This window comes from Synchiropus splendidus, chromosome 12 (assembly GCF_027744825.2).
Source record: "Synchiropus splendidus isolate RoL2022-P1 chromosome 12, RoL_Sspl_1.0, whole genome shotgun sequence".
Taxonomy (NCBI): Eukaryota; Metazoa; Chordata; class Actinopteri; order Syngnathiformes; family Callionymidae; genus Synchiropus; species Synchiropus splendidus.
In genome coordinates this window covers 5,190,409-5,210,284 of record NC_071345.1, presented here as the reverse complement: position 1 = coordinate 5,210,284, position 19,876 = coordinate 5,190,409, and the positions used below count along the sequence as shown (strand labels likewise).

At 41.1% G+C, this 19,876-nt stretch overlaps 1 protein-coding gene across 2 annotated transcripts in view; it reads right to left on the bottom strand.

Annotated features, from left to right (window-relative positions):
* Window positions 1-13,469: 13,469 nt before the first annotated feature.
* LOC128767933 (centrosomal protein of 128 kDa-like) overlaps window positions 13,470-19,876 on the bottom strand; it is a 29,864-nt gene continuing 23,457 nt past the window's right edge. For both annotated transcript variants that reach the window (XM_053880316.1, XM_053880315.1), the window contains 5 exons: window positions 19,756-19,779; window positions 17,961-18,038; window positions 16,427-16,540; window positions 14,579-14,687; window positions 13,470-13,914 (listed from right to left, as the gene is read on the bottom strand). In XM_053880316.1, coding sequence (XP_053736291.1) covers window positions 13,841-13,914; window positions 14,579-14,687; window positions 16,427-16,540; window positions 17,961-18,038; window positions 19,756-19,779 — 399 coding nt within the window. In that variant the 3' untranslated portion in view covers window positions 13,470-13,840. The remainder of the gene's footprint in view (window positions 13,915-14,578; window positions 14,688-16,426; window positions 16,541-17,960; window positions 18,039-19,755; window positions 19,780-19,876) is intronic.

Below are 19,876 nucleotides of genomic sequence, written 5' to 3'. Positions count from 1 at the left end.
ATGAAGCCGGCTTCTCAGCCATTTACCTATAGATGGTTATGCAAATTCCTCTTCATCATAAATGAGAAAAAAAAGGGGCGTGGGCTGCGAAGGCTTATTAGAGAACCACAACAGAGGGTGAAGAGCTCGGCCGGGCTTCGCTCAGCTCTTTTGTGTGTGAAGGCACGGATGAATGGGGAAAAGCATACGCCGGGGTTATGAGCCGCTCATCGGCCCCGGCACCTGCCTTCACAGCTCGTTGTGACTGCGTCCATATTTCGCACAAATGGCTCCTTCACGGAGCTGGTCATTAACTCGCAATAGCCTATTGATGTCGGCCATCAGCGTGTGTGAGTATATCCTGCTCGCACAATGACTACATATTAACTCATTCATTCTGCGGCCCACAGCCACCAGAACACACCAGGGACTCGCTGAGCTGAGCTGTTTGTGTGTTATATTTAAAGTAGGAAACTATAAATACGTTGTCTGCTGCACTAACCGTTGCATCGCAACATGGATCTGGTCCAAATAAAGAGGTTCTATCTAGTTATTTACACACACAGAGTGTCAAAATAAGGAGTGAGGAAAGTGCGGCCTGGGGGCCATACGTGGCCCTTTGTCTTCATTAATGCGGCCCCTCATGAAGACAGAGCAAAACTGCACATTATTAAATGAATGAATTATTTATTTATGTATTATTATTATATGTTTATCTTATTTATTATTTTATTTCATTTTATTTTTGTCAGCACTTTATTCCAAAACACTTTCTTAGTTGGTGGGCTCCCCACTGACCATGGCAATAAATTTGATTCTGATTCTGAAAAAATCATCAATCATTACTCAGAAAAAATACATATATTTCATGCGTCTGTTTTTTTCCCCCCAAAGCTAAAAAAATGTTATATTAAATTGGATTCATTTAATGAGAAATGCTCAGTAAATCTACTGCTTGTTCTTTTAGCAGTATTTCTTCTTCCTCAAAATCCCCAAATAAAATGAGGAAAATACCTTAAAATAAAATGCCTTTAATTATCTAAATATTGTATATTTTGCATCAGTTTGACAATAAATCACGATAGTGGCTATATTCAAGTTTTTATGTCACTTTCAATGTCTTGAAAATATTTTTATGAGAGTTTCAATTTTACAAGAATAATACATTCAGAGTAGTGGAAACAAGTGGAACAAAAGCAAACAGATGCTTTTGTTTGCTTTGGTTCAAGGATTCCTCCATGTTTGTTGTTGTTGTTCTCATCCTAGCTGCCACGTGTCTTGTGCATCAGTGGGATCAGTGGACCAGGAACTCCTGCACTTACAAAGGTTCCCTGTTGTTTATATATATATATATATATATATATATATATATATATATATATATATATAATTATGCAGCTTAGAAGGAAAGAGCTTGGCGGCGAAAGTGGGTGAATAAAAAGGTAAGAAAAGTGGTCCTAAAACTGACCCCTGAGATACGCCACAGGTCACTTTCTATTATTACTCAGTATCTTAGTTTTCAACAATGGACTCTTCCGCATGAATTGGCAGCGCAGTGGAAAAGTTTGTAGCGATTCCTCCCGGAACTCTGGTTTCCTCCAACCGCCTAAAACATGCTCGAAAAGTTGCTGGGATTTACATAAATAATGTCAGTAACTTGCTGTGAACCTTATCGTTTTTCGCTCGGTCAAAAGAGTATTAACTCTTTGATCAGTGCTAAACGTTGACTGTGTGTCACACCTTAGCTAGTTTTTAAGTTAAATGGTGAAATTACTGGCAACACTTTTTTCGTTGCAGAACACTTTAATGAATAAGTTATAAAGTGAACTTCAAGGTTTTGCACACAGATGGACAACAAAGTGGAAATGCTGTCAAGAAAAGGTGCGTGTGGAATGGAAAACTAGTACTCAGGGCTGTGTTTTTTCAACCATCCTTTCACACCTCAAAATGATTCAGTCAAGATAAACTGCTCAAATCATCATTGGCTACGCCACATTTGAGAAATATTTATGGACAAGAACGAGTATTGGAAGCAGCTTTGCTCTTGCATATTCACACTGAGAGACAAATGGTGTTTGCAGAACTCCAGGGATCCTGGTTGGCACTTGTGGCGTCTGCGGAGACATTTTACAAGAGATTTGACAGGTTGGTACCTGGTGCTTAAAGTGCTTCTGCTGGAGAGGCAACCGCAGCATCACGCCTCAGTGAGACACCAGTTGTTGCACTTTTACGTCAATGAAATTCAAATCAAGCCTTACATAAATAAATGTTTTTCAAATGTATTTTCATTTTTTTTTACAGATTCCTCAGTGGATAATTTCTTGTCTTTCAAGCTACAAATAAATAAAGTGGATATTTTGAATCATTCTCACAACGAGAATCACTATCTTGTTACTTATTTATTCTCACAGTGTAGCTTCAATTCATGACTATTTGGCTGGTAACCTCTTCACCTTCCAACATCTGTAATGCTCAAAATGCAGTTTTCGACACGATTGTTCATGTGTTAAAAACAATAAAACATAACAGGCTGAAAAGTTCCATCTGTTTAACCAGTTATTGTTTTTGAAGGATAAGAAACTATTGGAACACAAAACAATTTAAAGGTTTGTTGTTCTCTGTGAGTCCTGACTATCGTCACTTCTGGAATGTGTTTGTGGCAGATTTCCATGACAGTGCAATTTTGTGGCACATTTCTAGAACCTGAGACTCTGAGATGAACATCGTAGCCAACCTTTCCGAGGTCATCCAGAGCAGAAGTTGTCATTCCTGAGATAATGATGATTCATGTTCTTGTCACTAATAATGCGCTGGTGGGGCTTCATGAAACAGTGTCATGAAACACTTTCAGAGCCCACTAGTCTAAAGTCTTTGTCTTCAAATGACTACTGTAATTTGCCACATCTTTTTCACAGTCTGAACCTTGTGGCGCATTCAATGGCACAGCTAATATATGCATTTTTACAGGCTGAAAACAGAGGCTTTTTATTTACCCACAAAGCCCTCATAAAGTGCTGTTTTCGCCCACGTGTACGCAGCTCCGCCCACTGAGCCGATCTCCTGGAGGACTGGAGATGAGAAGCAGCAGCTGAGACCAGCTGTGGTGTCAGAACTTTGTACAGTCGGGCGAAAACAGGGCATTTTGAGCTCTTTAATGCCGATAAAAAATGTGAAAAAGGAGTCCATGAAGTTCAGAACATTGCGCAGTTTGTTTCAAGAGTCAGTCTCCATGCTGGATCCCGTTTTCAAAACTAAAAAGCATTTTTAAGCCGGTGGCACTACTGACCTTTGTATGGCGCAGACAGCACCACTGCAGCTTGTAGAGCTGTGCAGATTATTTATGAACAAGATCTATTTTCTTTCCTAAATTTAGTGGGTGTGGCTAATACTCTGGGGTGCTCTATAGTCTGGACATTACGGAAATTCAGTGGGACCTCACCTCATATTTACACCGAGAGCGCCACCCACTGAGCTCTGAAAAGGAAGACACTGTTTCATGAAGCCTCACCGGACTCTTTCTGTCTCACTTGTTGTCAGTGTCAGAAAGAGAAAAGCATAAATACATTTGTATGACACATTTATCATTCATTCAGCACTAAAAGAGGAGTTGAAGAGGAGGATAAAAGACGGTGGAGACGCCAAATCCATGTCTCAATTTAACTCAGTGCTTCTCGATTATTTTCTGTTCCGTAAACATTTCGCACCCCCAACTGTCCGCCACCTCTGTCAATAGTATCATTTGTCTATAAAATTATCATCGGTACACCTCTCTGTAACACAAAAGACTTATCTGAGAAGGACTGCTTCAACAAAAGATTGACATCCTCGCGCTTGCGAGCAGAATAGGCTGAAGCAAATGAACGGATGGATTCACCCCCACATCTCCTGCATGTTGGTAGCAGGAACGTCAACAGGGCCACGGAGGGAACATTAAACAGCTATTTCACCTCGCCACGAATGAGGAACGGAAATGAAAAATCCCCAAGACAGGTTTGGCGCTAACCTTTTCCACATTTTATTGATTCGATTATATGTGCGGTTGCTAATTTACACCTTCCACTAATGGAGAATGCGTCAATCCTGATGATATTGGCTGAATCATTTGTTAGAATTGGCAGAAAAGCTATGCGCTGATGGCTCCTTCAGGTGGTCGCCGGAGCCTTAAAGGTGCCCTGTGTGGATTTCAACAGCTCAGCCCTTCTCAACTCTCACCTGTCCCCAGGTTTTATGACACCTAATGAAGAGGTTAATTCCCTTCCTGTGGTTTATTGTCCTCCGTCCGTTCAAATAAACAGGCTTTATGGGGCCCATGCATCAGCGCTGCTGCCGTTTATATCACGCCAGCTCGGGACGCTGTAAAGCATCTGCACCACTGTAAGCGTGCGTCATTAAACAGCAGCTTTTCCCCCCCAAATACAAAGCTGTCGTCTCATCAGGGAGACAGAGAGCAGCTGTGAAGGTGCTGTGGCCACTGCTAATGGGACTGGACAGAGCAAGGCACCAGCATTGCTGCAGCAGAGAGGCAGACAGTCACCAGGAAGTGGATGGAGAGACAGAGATTCAATGGTGCAACAACAACAATAATAATAATAATAAATAGAAAAGTAATTATGAGAAGCAAAAATGGACCTAGAAAGCAACAGCTGCCTAGAGACTTCAGTAATATTGTAAAACTAAATTTGGAAATGAACAATCTAAATGAGCACTCAGAGGAAGACGAAGAATTAAAGTAAAATCAAATAAAATAAAGGCAGGGGAAAACAAGTTAAATCTTGATTTCATATAAAATAAGAGATTAAATAAAAATCAAATAAGTGATGTAGGAACAGAAATGCTTGAAGAAGTGCCCCAAAAAGACGTATATTTCTTTGTCATGAATTCCACCCAAACCGACAAAGAACATTGATAATAATAAACAATTTTATGAATATTCTGGCGAGAGCGCCTGCCTCCTGAAATGCCAGAAAGAGTGACAATTTTCCAAAATGTAATCATCTGTTCTTTTTCATTTCATGAAGGCATTATTTTTGTTATTTTATTTATTCATTTGCCACCAGCGATCATGTAACTTTATTACAGTAACAAAGACTGGCGTTATTGGTTTGCTATTAAACTGAACTGGTTCTATTTTGGGCTGAGACTTGAAATATTTTGACTTATTAATCACAAAAAAAAAATCTGACTGATCCAAATAGAAGACAATGTCGAAAAGTTTTTTTTTAATTGAGTCCCTTTTTCAGTTACTGTCGTTGGATTAAAAATGAAACAAGCATAAGAATTGATGCAAAAATCATTTTTAAAAATCACAATATGAATTTGACTGAAAGGAAGAGGAATCCAGATGTTTTAAATCGCTCTTGTCAACACCTGAGTTCCGCCAAGGTTCTAAATAAAAATGAAGTAACACTATGGCATACAGTGATGTAAACAATGGCCAAACTTCTGCCTGAGCACCATCTGCACGCCGAGCTGCCCCCCAACCCCCGAAATGAAGTGTTCACAGAGTTCACACACCAGGAGGACTCCGGCACGTGTGGGTTAAGCATTGGTATTCATCCGTCTCAGTGGATGCACACGGCAATATATTAGCCCGAACAGAGTGTGTGTGTGTGCGTGTGCGTGTGTGTGCACTTAATTCACTTCGCTGTCTCCCTCTGTGAGGTGCACACCTCCTCTTCCACTCCATCACTCAGCAGCCGCAGCTTTCAGTTTAGCTCCTCATTCCTAATTAACTGCCAAGATATGAATGCGCTAATCTGCTCTCTAAATCTTCAGTTCCACTGACAAAAGCTTTTACAGGCTGTCACGGTTGCATGATAAACAGCTCGCCGGCTCCAGTGGACGCAGCGCCATCTAGGGAGCGGAAGCGTCTGACTGTCTGCAAACATTTTCTGCCATCAGGTGAAGAGCTTTTATGAAAATATCCAGCACTGAGAGGGTTATTAATTTCCCTGACAGCCTAATACCATGCTAACGCTGACTGGATTACCGGTGGAGTGGAACAAAATTTGGGAAAGTTATTTCCCTCGGGGGAGGGGCAACACCGGGGCGCGTCGCTGTTGCTCTGAGGTGTTGTGCAGCGGCGGCTGAAGGCATCAACTGTGTCAGTGAGTGATGTTGAAAATGGCGAGTGCCCGGAGAGACGGGCCTCCGATTGGAGTCTGACAGCGTGATGTGATCCGCGGAGAATACCGATAAGTATCGGCGCGGCCGTCTCCGCTCTCCTGGCTCCCAGATGAAAAACAAGGCAGCTTGTGTTTACTACTCGACTTCCACCACCCACTAGATCGGGAACTGGGGCGATCACCACCAGGGCTGGAAGATATCCCGGTAAACAGCTGTGAAAATACGAGGGTTGAAACGGACACACGCACTTGGGGAAGGGACGGATAGTTGGCATGATCATGGAGGACGACGGGAAGTAGCTCGCCACATTCCTTCAGGAGGAAGAAGTTGCATGGCATCTGATAATAGCAGCCCAACCACAGTGGATAACTCCAGTAATCCATCCTAAAATTCTATTGACCAAATTCTGACACTTTCAGTTCAAAAATGAGGCTACATTACATTACATGTTCAAGGACAAGGATGACAGAGCAGAGAGTGCCACCAAGTGGCTTTTGAAAACGAGTACACTGTATCATGAAGCATCGTCCACAAGAGCAATCTACAGCTCATGATGGGATGGTGAGGCTTCATGAAACGGCGTCCTCATTCCAGCAGCTAGTCAGTGGACCTCCAGGCTCCAACAACCTTGGCCTCAAACAACTACTTCAATGAAACCTCAAATTAGGATACTGTTTCATGAAGCCTCATCAGCACATCACTATCTACAGCAGGGTGACAATTTAATTTCCACCTCAGCCACATTAACTATCAGCTCCGTCATGAACTTTGACTTGGAAAATCAGAAAGTTGTTTTTTCTTTGTGAAATAAGGGACGCAGTATTGTAATATATTATTTTATTTTTAAGAAATGCTGTGTAAAGTTTGACAATTAGATCAGTAAATATGTGCACCTACTTTTTACAGATAAAAAACAACAATAAAATTAATATATTTAATATATAATATAAAATATAATATAAAATATTTAGATTTTTAATATATCTCAAAATATCATATTAAATGTTGAGTTAATTACATGAATTAAAGGGTTTTTTTAAGCGTCATGTCTTCACATGAAGATCAGCTTTTGCGACAAAATTAAATAATAATAATAAAAAATATATAATAATAATGAAAATCCCAAACACTCACTTGAAAACGTCAGTTTTTACCCTGATCTCATGAGGCCAGATAAATTCACACAGAAGGCTGTCAGTGATCTGCCGTATACAATGAAAAACAGACTATTTTCCTGCCATGTGCCACCACTGTGACCGTCTCTTGGGCTGTCCTCAGTTCATACACAGATAAAGGATCCATGTAAAGCACCTTCATATCTCCACTCACATAGGTGGCCTGCGACTTCAGGTTCGGTGTATTGCTTCCCTCTCTCACCCAAAGTACACAAAGTGAGAGGGCTGCGATTACGTCATTCTTTCACCTGAAGCGTGCTCCTCAGCGACTGCCACACCCCTCCTTTCCCCATGCAGATGTCACCATGGCGACCATGCGCACCCTCACAAAGTTATTACAGAGCTGAACAACCCTTTCGCCGCACCAATTACATGTTATTACCAGCAACACTACATGACACTGCCATAATTGAGAAACAACGTTCCAGTCGAGGTTCCATTCTTTCCTCAGAAAACATGAATTGTGCTTGTTTTTTTTCACCTTCCTGGACATCATCTAGATGAGTATCTTTGCACCCAGCGAACTAATCTCACTGGAGTTTAATAATAGAGCTCCGCAAGAGCCATTTATTTTAAAATGAATGATTCAGAATTGTTTTGATCGTGCAGCAGACTGGAGCAGAATCTAGTCCAAAAATGCCCTCGCCGTCCTCGTGTGTTATAATAGCAGTGTATCAGACTGCTCTGGTGTTGAAGCTGGATTTAGATAAAAATCTACAAAATATGTGATGAAACTCGCTCGCTGCCGCGGCTGCTGCATTATCTGTGACCGACTGGAGCGAGGAGGAATAAAAGTTAGTGGAGAGACTTCGCTCTGGGACATTTAGTATTAATGCTATTGAAATAGAATCGCTGTTTAGATTTTCACAAAATTCAGGACGTTTATGCGAACTGCAGGAGAAGAGGAAGTTGGAAGCAAAAGTCGGCTGCAGCTTTGTTTGGTGCGGAAGAGTTAGTGAGCAACGGTAAGTCTGTTATTTGACATGAGCTCCACTAGTGATGGGTCAATGAGGCTTCATGAAACAGTGTCCAGTCTTGTTCAGTAGGTGGAGTTCTTCGTTTAAATGTGACAGGAGTTTTCATTGAAGGAGTCAAAAGCAAAGATTATAGAACAGATTGCATTCAAGACTACACTGTTTCATGAAACCTTATCAGCCTTATAAAGGATGTGAGTAAATACCAAGGTTAAGGAGGTATTTTTTGTCCGCCACTTATCTGTCTACTAAGAGGTTCCAGTAACTCATGTTGATGGAACAGGATCAGGTCATTCAATTTTGCACAAGGCCATATGAGACTATGGAGTTGATGAGGCTTCATGAAACCAAGTTCACCTCAGGTGGAACCTGGTGCTCCACAATTTTGACTTTGAACAACTGTTTCAGTGAAACCTAATGCCATTTTTAAACCAAGAGCACCACCTATATGATCTCTGAAAAGGAGGGCAGTGTTTCGTGAAACCTCACCAACCCATCACTAGGTTTCTACTGTATAGGACCCTGGATCTAAAATTCACGTTGTTATGCCCAAAACACGACCAACACTCATCATGCTTCATTTCAATGATCAAATATATAATGAGAATAAGAAAAGATCATAACAGACGGTGCGAACTTTTGTGATACAGACAATAGAAAATACGGACAACGGACAAGTGGAATGGAATGGACAAGTTAATATGCTGTGGTGTATACTGTTCGCCGCACTCATCCCTAAATTTCACTCTCCTTTGCAAAGCACATATTAATGAGTCGGTTAGTGACACCCGCATGTCGGTTAAGTCCGTTCATCGTGAAGCCTCTGTGGGGCTTCTGTGCTTCGCTAAATAATGACACTCATCCGCGTCATGAAGGATGAAATGAGCATCCCGCTGCGCTCGCCAGAAAGGGTCGTTCTGGCACGGCGACTGGCAGGCAGAATGGCGTCTGTTCCACACCTGCCTGCCATCAAACATGAAAACCAGCCACTCATCCGTGACTGTTGCATATTCCGTCGGAATATGCCGGGGATGCTTCATCATACTTAACAGTGCCTTATAAATACAAATTGTTGCAGGAGCATTGTGGTGAAAACAAGGCTTTTTCTGTGGGAGAAAATGAGCCTGATACACAGTCTCAGCTGCAATAACCCATTCGCTTAGTGGGCTGGATGCACTCTCAGCCTCCGGGCTCAGGCTAGGAAGCAGAGCACCGCCGTCTGATTGAATGGGTTTGTAATGCAAGCCAAATAGGTTTGTTCTAATGGGAATCAGCCTCGCGACGGCTGCAGAGGCTTACGCCAGCACTACAACGGCAGAAAGCAGTGGTGGTAAACACTCCTCTGATCGCTTTTTGATTGGCTCTGAGAGGCCGGAGCCACACGGAGGGGTTTAGTGGCTGTAATGGCTGTTTTAGTGAGCTAACGTTCAATGAGCCTTCACATTGAGATCACACTATTCTGCGGAAATCGAGCGGCCAACACGCTACAGAACAGAATTCCTGTCTCTCTGACGTGAAGTTGTCTTTTGCAATTCCGAGCAAGTTGGTAAAAACTGAAGCCATCCACTGCCGATCAGCGCAAGACATTCCTGAGTCGGAGTGGACGTTTAACTTTGGACGTGGAGACACGTGGCCCAAGGTTGCAAGGAACATAAACATTGTAAAAACGAATTTCTCTTACCTTAAACAGACATTCTCAAGTGAAAAGACCCACAGCAGAGAAGTTGGTCGGGATGGAAGCATGAGAGGAGCATCTCCTCTATCATCGTGGATAAGCAGTGGCCCTCAATGGTCATGCTGTAAAACAGTTTCCAGAGAAACTAAACATAGTCTAGCAAGCAATCATCAGTAAAAAAAAAAAAAAAAAAAGGTTTCATGTAATTGCAGACTTGCACAGGCTCAGAGCTGCCTGCAGGGCAAAACAAATTTTGGATCAGTATCATGTTGTCTCGTGATATTGGGGGCGTTTGAGCACAGCATGGATGATCAGCGAGAGCTTGCTGCGAGACCAGGCAGCCACAGCGCAGGCTTGTGCCAAGGTGATGACGTATACTCTAGTATAGTAACTTGTCTGTATGCTCCACATTTTTCCTGATATTCACATGACACTTTACTAGAGACTAGACTACAATAATGTGTCTCATCTCACAATTTTCCAAGAACTTACCACAAACAACATGAGACAAAATAACATTACAAAATAATAATATACCATGATAAACACCATGAAATAGCATGATAGCTAACTCAAAATAAAATGAACCGACTGCACCCCAAATGTAAAGCCGCTAGTAGTGAGGTTTCATGAAACAGTGTCCTGGTTTTCAGAGGCCACCAGAGGTCACTGTCTGCTGTGACATGTTTGGACTTGAACAACTAATTCAATGAAACATCACATCATTACTAAACCAAGAGCGCCATCTAGTGGCCTCAACCCTGCAATACTGTTTCATGATACCTCATTGACCCATCACTAGCTACTAATATTAATATTTCGAAACACACTTGAAAATATACACGATGAGTAAGAATTTTGTTTTGCAGCATCACAGAATTGAGAGTGAGTTTTGTGAATTCATGAAGACTGATCTTTCCCTGCCGAAAGAAATTCACAAGTGCCAAATAAGGAGCCAAATTGATCCCAAAAATCAGGGCGAAGTAACTATTAACAATAAATCCAGGGTAGAAATGCTTGTTTGTGTGCAGGATACATGCATCAACCAGCTCATAACCCGATTTCTCAGCTACTCCACAGTCGTAGGAGCAGGAAAATGGGAATTCCCGCATTCTTATGAATAGAAATGAACACTGCTGACACATTTTGAAAACATAAAAAGTCATGTTGCAATTTGTTTTGACAAGCTCCGATAGTCCTCATGCATGTGCAAATGCAGATGACAGACTTGAACGGCTTTATTACGCCACGCTGGAGAAGACAAATAGATAACGGTGGAAAGCTGTGAATTTATTCATTACTCTCCTTCACCCTGGCAAACTGGAGCAAAGCAGGACTAATGACGGGCCGGAATGTAAATGAGGAAACTCATTTGAGGTAGTGGGAATCAGCTTTGCATGTGTTTTGCAAGCTGATAAAGTTTAGAGGAACATTATTACAGATGTTTGATGGGCAGACAGGGAGTCAGGGCTGTTTCATTGTCTGCAGTTTTGAGTTCTTGTTGTGAGGAGGAGTGCACGGTTTTGATCAGAGAGCTGGTTTACACGCCAGCTTTTCAGCAATTTCAAGAACTTAACACTGGGAACTGTAAGTGGGCAAAAGCTTAGCACAGCTTCACAGCTCATTTTGGCTCAGAGCTTTCAAGAGCTCCATTCTCCCCTGCTGCTACTGGACTCGGAACCAAACTGGATGAAACAGTTGTTACCCGTCAAAGTGTGCTCTTTCCAGAGCTACACAACTCTATGTTGATCAGAGTTTATCATCCACAGTGCTTCACCGCCTCTGGGCTCTCTCATCAAATACACCACGTTCCCACCGGATGCACTTCACATTGCCATCCCACTCCTGACGCCTTTTGTCTGAAAGAACTCCTGCCCAATTTTATTATTAGAAACCATGTTTAGCATTTTCAATGCGATTGATAGATACTAAATAACTTTTTGCACTGCATCTCTTTCTCACCAGTCCTTTGGAAGATTTATGGATCAGGCGGTGATGCAGAACTACACCGGAATGCCATCTATTCCTAGTCTCATGATCAATATTTGAAATTTTACAATTAACACTGCACCATATAATGACCACGTAACTATGTATGTTTCTGTAGTCCAAGATACTGCAATTGTTTTCATGAAAATATTTCCAGGCCCATTCTCATCTTCAAAGTCTACAGTGCGCCTGAGATAGATTTTTGCTCACAATGATGACTGTATCTTTTAGACTGCAAGTCGCTCCAAAGTCATATCACTCAAAATAACCCCATCATGAAGAAGAGAAAAACACGTAAGTCGCACTGGACTATAACTTGCTTTTTCAGGGGAAATTTCTTGTATAGAATCTGTTGCATGAAGTTGTAACACTACTGTAGTGAATGAATTGAGTGGAATTAAACTGTGATTCGGACTCGCCAAGAAGGCATTTATCGCACTGACGAGAGTAAAAATACTATCTTTCAATCATGTGAAGTAAATAAATACCACTCCTCTGCTGCTTCTCTCTTCCTGGGTCCGTATTTTCAGCTGACTAGTTCTGCAAACAGTGGCACTGTTCCTCCTTTTCTCACTTTGTGTTTACCTGTTGTTGTGGCGCATATATGTATATATATACACTGAAAGTAAACTGAATTATGTTATGCTTTCAGGAAGCTTGTCAAAACAGCCTTCTTATCAGAGCTATTACAATTAAAATGAGCGATGTGAGAAATAGGTGGCTCAAACTGAGCATCAATATTTCACATTCGAAATGAGGTTAGCAGCGAAGGTTACTCGACAGAGGACATAGAAGTGGCCTTCAGTTTGGGGTGTCCACAGGGAAGTCCTGTCTCCCCTTCCTTTTCACCTCCTGCACTGCATATTTCATGTTTTAACTCAGACGGCTACTTAAAGAGGCCATCTCCAAAAATCACCCCAACACAGATGAGGCTTCATGAAACACTGCCCTCATGTTCAGAGCTGGGGAGGGAGTGCCCTAGTTTTAAAAATGATGTGAGGGTCCATTGTCAGAGTCAGGGATTTTAGAGCAGAGAGTGCCATCTGGTGGGTTCTGAACATGAGGAGACTGTTTCATGAAGCCTCAGGAGCCCAGAAAAAAAAGCTCTACCCGCTTCAGAGACTTGGGGTCTTCCAGAGGCTGAGGCTCTTTTTGGGATGACGAACAGACAGGTCCATAGAGTTTGTATGATGAGGCTTCAGCATTGTACATCCTAAATAAGAAAATGACATAATGTATTACATTCATGTTCAGACATTCAGTTTCTCTGTATTTCCATGTTTCTGCATATGTTGTCTATATTTCTCACTTTTGTCCAAATAAAAATGCATCCAACTTTAAGCCAGAAATAAACAGAGTTGCAGCAAAGAACTCACGTTTTAAACAGGTGCTCTCACATCTCCAGTCAAATAATGAATTTAAAACGCATGAGCTTCTGAGATGTCGTCCGATGAAGCGCTCTCAATAATGCAACAGAAGCGTGCAGGCTGCTGCAGTTGTGGTGAAGTAAACACTTGACTCTTAAAAGAAGGTGTGACAAGTGAGTTTATAAAAAAAAAAAAAGATGCATAGACATTTATTTGTGGTGCGTTAACACCTCCATAATTCATACAAAATAACATTTACAAATATAATCCGTAGATGGTGTTAAGATTAGACACATATAGAAAATGGTTTGTAAATTATACAAGCAGTGTATCTCAAGTGTAACATCTTATTTCGCATAATATTCAGGAACAGTTTGACCTTTGGCTTCCAGCATCTTCAGTGACAGGCTGGTCGAGGTAGTGGAGGAGAATTCCAGGTCAGAGTGAGACCTCCTGCTTGTGCCTGGACGGCCCCTCGGGCTGGTGGAAGGAGCTGTTAGCATCCAGTGTTTGGGCTCCTTGATTTAAAAACGAAAAAGTTCGACTCAGGGCAACCTAATCCGGGAATCGTTGGGCTCCGGAGTCTGCTGTGTCATCCAAGTCCAAGCCACTCCGGAGCTGGCGATGTGCTGCAGAAAAGAAGACTTGTCACATCACAACTGCATCTTCACTGAGCTTTTCAGGAATACGACAATTATACTGACATAAATACACTACCACGAAAAGCACCAACAGTGGTGAGCATAATTTATTCATCACCAGATGATGCTTCAATGAACACTAATATATCAGAGAAGCTGACTGATTTTGAAACACAGCACACGTTCTAAGACAAACAGTCAGCCGTGAGCAAAATGGGAGATGTACTCTTCGGGCTCTGAGACACAAGCTGAGAGGAAAAATGTACGACTTGTTGAATTGACTAGTGCAGTCGGACGCCGGCACCTGTCAGAGCAGAGGTTCGGCTGGTGCCATCAATATTCTGCAGTGGAGAAGAAGAAGCCTTTTGTGTTGCCTGAGCGAAGAATTGTCTCAAAAGAGAAACATGACGTGAGACTCAGCGTGTGGTTTACTACGAAAACATTTCAGGATTTTCAGTGCGAGTCTGATACAGAGTTTGCAACACTTCTGCAATAACGGAACATTTTTTTGCACCTTAAGTACCAAAACACTTGCACTGATATAATTTTCTTATAATGTATATGAATTTGATTTGTTTATTTTTCGCAGCAGTCTGCAGCAGCAACAGCTCGGCAACAATAATTTGGCATTTGTAGCTCTCTAATTACTTACACAAGCTGTCCAAATGAAGAGAGCTTCTCTGGAGGGAGCTGCCACCTTTGATGGAGGAAGAAAGAGCTGCCAGTCTCAGACTCCTGGAAGTTACATCCAGCTTCTCGTCCTGGATGACATGAGACAGGGATGAAATCCAGACGGTGAATTCAACAGACAAGGGGAAGACAGGGGTGAATGTTTTAAGCACAGGAATCAGATTTGACACCAAACAAATGCAACTTATCATCATTCTTCCTAGTTTATATGAGCTCATCTAGTAAGTCAGAATAGAGATACTGGAATTTGCTGTAGATAATAAATGGTACATGACAGTTCTCTATTTGAGTCCTTGATATATTTTGGTTTATTAAACTGACCCTTCACCACATTGACTGAGAAAAGATGCAACATAAAATGTCCAGCAAAATATAATCAAAGTCACTGAGGAGGAAGGAAGAGGTGACGAAGAGCCGACCACAGTTCGAGAAATCTCATAGCAATCTGATAACCCATCACACTACCATGCAAAACCATCTTCAGTTTTCCACGATAGCAACTGTGCTGGGTTTCTTTTTTGACTACTTGCTTGCGACCATGTTTTAGTGTGTTTAACTTGTATTCTGCATTGTATTTTGACCCACAGTAAGGAATGATAAGAGAACCATAAGGCTGTAATAAATAGGGAAAATATAAAAATAATAATAATAATGTAATAATAATAATGATAATATTAATAATAATGGAAAAATATAGATAAATGAGGAAATATAGAAGTAAATATTTTATAATAAAAATGCACTTTTCCCACGTTTTGCTCCCATCGGTCCACATCCCTGTGCTGAAATTAACTTGTGATGCTATTATCATTATTGTTTTAAGGTCTCTGTATATTTTAAAATGTAAATTAAAATCGTATATGACTGGCAAACAAATTTTTATTTCGAGTTTGTGTTCAGCAAAACACCATTATAATTGCAGGTTGGCCACACACAAACATCCCATTAGTCATAACCCATTAGTTTAAGATCAAATTTGTGGCTTTTGGAAACATTAAATGAAGACAAACAAACTAAATTGTCAGACTAAAGAGAGCAAAACATGACCCTATTTATTTGGGTCAGCTGATAAAAGGCTTTAAATGAAATACGAGAATAGGATTTAAAAAGAAAAATCTTCTGTGCCTTTTCGCTGTTATATTAAAGAGTCAGTGCTGTCATTTATTTTTCATACTCTCTCAAGGGCAGAGCAAAGTTTTGGAATAATGAATTAACTAGACAGATTTCATAAGCGATGAGTCAATGATTGAACAGCATTTGAGACAGATTTGACTTGAGTCGTCTTAACCAGGATGGTCAGCTGGGGTTAAGACGGAAAGTAAGTGGGAAATCTGCCAACAGCGAAAGTGTCAGCGCAGGTCGAGGGAAGGTTGCAAACTGCTGAGGGCAGTGTGAGGCGTCAACCCCGCCGTCTCCTCGCCTCCCCAGACCGCTTCGCAGCAGCGAAAATGACTGCAGCAATTAGCAGCGTCTGGTACAGTTGTGCTTTTGTGAGCTGTGACTCCGCGCCGTAGATTGAGCTTGTTCCCCCGCCTGCCCGTGATGCATTACCGGCGGGGAAAATTATTCATTTATTCATACAAGTTGCAAATTAGGCGCGACACACATTGGCACTGATGTGGGCGAGCCAGACTCAAATGGCTCTCAAAGTCCGACTATCCGTATCCAAATGGCTGCTGTTTACACAAAGCAGCGCAATTAGAGGCTGAAATAGAAACAGTGTGGGCTGTTGTTTAGAGTGGCGGCTCTTCGAAAGCATCATCAAGCACATATTTACGCAGCCGTAATTGTGTGTGAGCTGGTGTCATACTATGCAGTCCTGGACTTTGCGTTTGCACTCCTCGATCTGATGCTGCAGGTCCCAAACCTTTTCTTTGTTTTTGGTGAACCGCCGCTCGACCAGCTCCTTCTGACGCTGAAACTCCTGCAGGCACAAAGACATAATCTAAAATCTCATTTAAAACGGCATCAATTATTCTCAGCTGCCATAATGTTTCAGTCACATGTCAAAGCAGGTGCTGCTTTCAGGTTTGTATGTTAGAAACGCTGTTCTGTCGGAGTGTGTGCTCGCAATGGTGCCTGCAACTCACTCCAAGTTATTGTAACAAATGGTAAACGCTACAGTGGCAGGAAACCAAATACAGTCTGTCAAAACATTGTACAGTTGGCAAACTCAATTTAAAAATGCAAGTGAAATCCTTTTTTTTTTTCAGAACCAGAAACAGCTTCAGTATAACAGCGAGTGATATTCAGGAAGTCTTTTTGGGCTGTTGGTGACTCTCAGCAATTGCAGTAAAGTATCACACATTAACAAGAACATGCAATAATGAATATTTACAATATGTACACACCTTACATATTGTAAATATTCATTGTTTGTGCGAAAGTGCAAAGAGGGAAAAGAGTGCAATTCTTTTACTAATGTTTCAATGATAATGGGACAAGAGACAGACAAAAAATAAATAAAACTTTGTTCACACAACATTGTTTTCAGGTCACTAGAGAAGATTGCTAGGGGCTTGCCAACTCCGGAACTCAAATGTTCCAACTCCACTTGAATGCAGCAGCGTTCCCAGCAACTAACAATCTCACTGGAGACCAATGACTCCTCCAGAAACAGCTCTATATGTACCACAATAACATTAGGTGAAAGTCAAAGTACAGGTGGAAATGGTCAACGCTTTTCGTCTTATCGATGTTTATTACAGATATTTAGAATGTGTTGCTGAGGCTCTACTGACGCTTATATAAAATTGTCTGTTGCACTCTAAGAGAAATTAGACTCATTAATTTATTTGAATATCAAAAAAGATTTTGTCATTTTTAAAGGCGCCAGACGGTCACCAAGATCCAAAGCTCCAGAATGAGACCAGCTAAATCATCTCTGATAACAGAGGAGAGGACGTCTGGTACTCTGGAATATAACTTTCTTTAAATTGAGGATGTACAGGAGGTGTAAATATGTATGAAATATTGAATGGAAAAAAAACAACCTCCTATATTTAGAACAATATTCTGCATGAAGAAATGATAACAATATGACACTTCCACTGCATTAAAGCGAACACTGAAATGGTTTGGTACTTTCAAGACACAATCTCATGCTAAAGCAAAGACATTTTTTGCCAGTATTTGAGACAAGATCTCACCATCATTAGGGGTCAGAGAGTAAAAGGAAATAAAGCGCCTTAATCCCATCTACCTGGGAAGATGAAACTGGAAATAATGGTTGAAAATAAGACCCATCTTCATGGTCTTTGAAGAACCAGGATTCACTACAAAATCCACTTCTTACATTAAAAAAAAAAAAAAAAAATTAATTTCAAACTTCGGGTAGATTTTACCTCCAAGTCGTTGAAGTCATCCATCAGACATTGCTTCTCTGGAATTTTTTCCAAGTAATCCAAGGCTATTCTTGTGTTCTACGAAGCACAAACAACAGTTATACACACAAAGACAGCACATTCTCTCATAACTAATGAAGCAAACTCAGCATAGTTTCAGCACTTGAGCCTCAACATGTCCAGCTTGCAGACTAACATTAGACACGGAAGCTAAAAGGAGGAAAGATTCTCCACATTAAGTGAGATAGGATGTTGTTGCAGGGTCAACTGAGGAGATTATACCCAAAGATGGCTGCATCAGATTAAACAGCTCTGTATAGTTCCCTCTCTCCTTCATATTTGTACAGATAATGTGATGTATCGTCCAAATAACAACAGCAAACAGCCTGAAACCACAGCAGCTGTGATGTTTTATTAATATTCTCGGTTGGGGCTGAACATAAAATATTAGCTACACAACATCCACATGCACTGGAAACTCATCCACTGTTCATTTGACCAGAGTGTAGAAAGATATTTAAATCCTCCATAGGGAGTATTACAGATTTGTTTCACAGCTCTGACATGATTAGAACAGAATAAAATATGAACAGCTAATACTTAGTTCTAAGGAGGAGGAGAAAATATTGGAAAGGCATGTGTGACTGGTAAGCGCACGCATGCAGAGCACTGTGTGACACAACGCAGTCAGAGGGAACAAGCCGGTCAAAAGCGGTGTTTTCAAACCCGACGCTCCTCTGACCTTCACACGTTGCTTTTTGTCCGACCCATGACGTCTCAGAAAAAATCTCAAGTAGAGTAGAGTAGAAGGTACATTAGGAACTGTCTGCAAACCTACGTACTTTCCTATTTAAACAAAAATATAGATCAGCATTTACAGTACTTTCAATTGAGCAAACAAAGCTAATAAAAACTTTTCTTCAATTCAGAGAAAAACAAAGGTCAAAATTTAGGATAAAAAATATATTAATGAAATGACATTTAAAATTTCCTGACTAGATGACGACTGAACAACAAGCTAAAACTGGTATGATATTCCAGATAATGAAAGATTCATATTTGTCAAAAGAAAAAATAGGATTCACAATCATAATGATTTAAGTATTCAAATGATGCCAAGAAAATGTTTTTTTTTGTATTGTTTTTATCATACTTTATCAATCCCAAAAAGAAGAATAAAGGTTGAAATCTACAGTTTATCATAATAAAATGTTGAAACTACTTTGACAATGAAGACTTTGTGGCGTTTGGACATTCCATTCCAACAACACTACTTGTCAAACACGGTTCATTACAGCTTTAGTATTTATCAAGTAAAGTCTGACCTCCGGTTGACAGTCATGACCTTGACGCATCACATTTCACAATGGTACATTAACCTGCTACCAATTTGACAAAGAGATTAAAATGTAAAGTAGTTGGCTTCAGGAAGATTGGCAGCTCAGACAACGGACATCGGGCCATACGGTCCTGGAGCTGCCCAACCATATCCCAGTTGGATTACCCGTGTCAGCCTTCTGTACCACTAGCCATTCTCTTTGAGTCGCAGGTGAAAGGAGGAACAAAAACCGACAAGAAAGAAACAACTGCCTCAGGCTGAGATTATCTTTGGAGGTAAGAAGGACACAATAATGTTCCAAGAGCTCAGATACGCTGATCCAGCTTGGGTGCCATTCTCTCCTCAATGGCAAATGAGATCCCCAGATAAGGGAACCTTTGCTCTTGGCAGGCAAAAAAACACCTCCTTAAGTGTTGACCAATGACATGAAGTATAACCTAACAATTCAGAACTCACCTTTTCCAGATCCAAAACATGATCCTGTAACAGAGAGGGATAACAGTGAACTGGCAGAAATGAGAAAATGTTTCTTTTGTGTGTGTGCGCCCGTAAATAAGGAGAGGGTAATGCATTCATG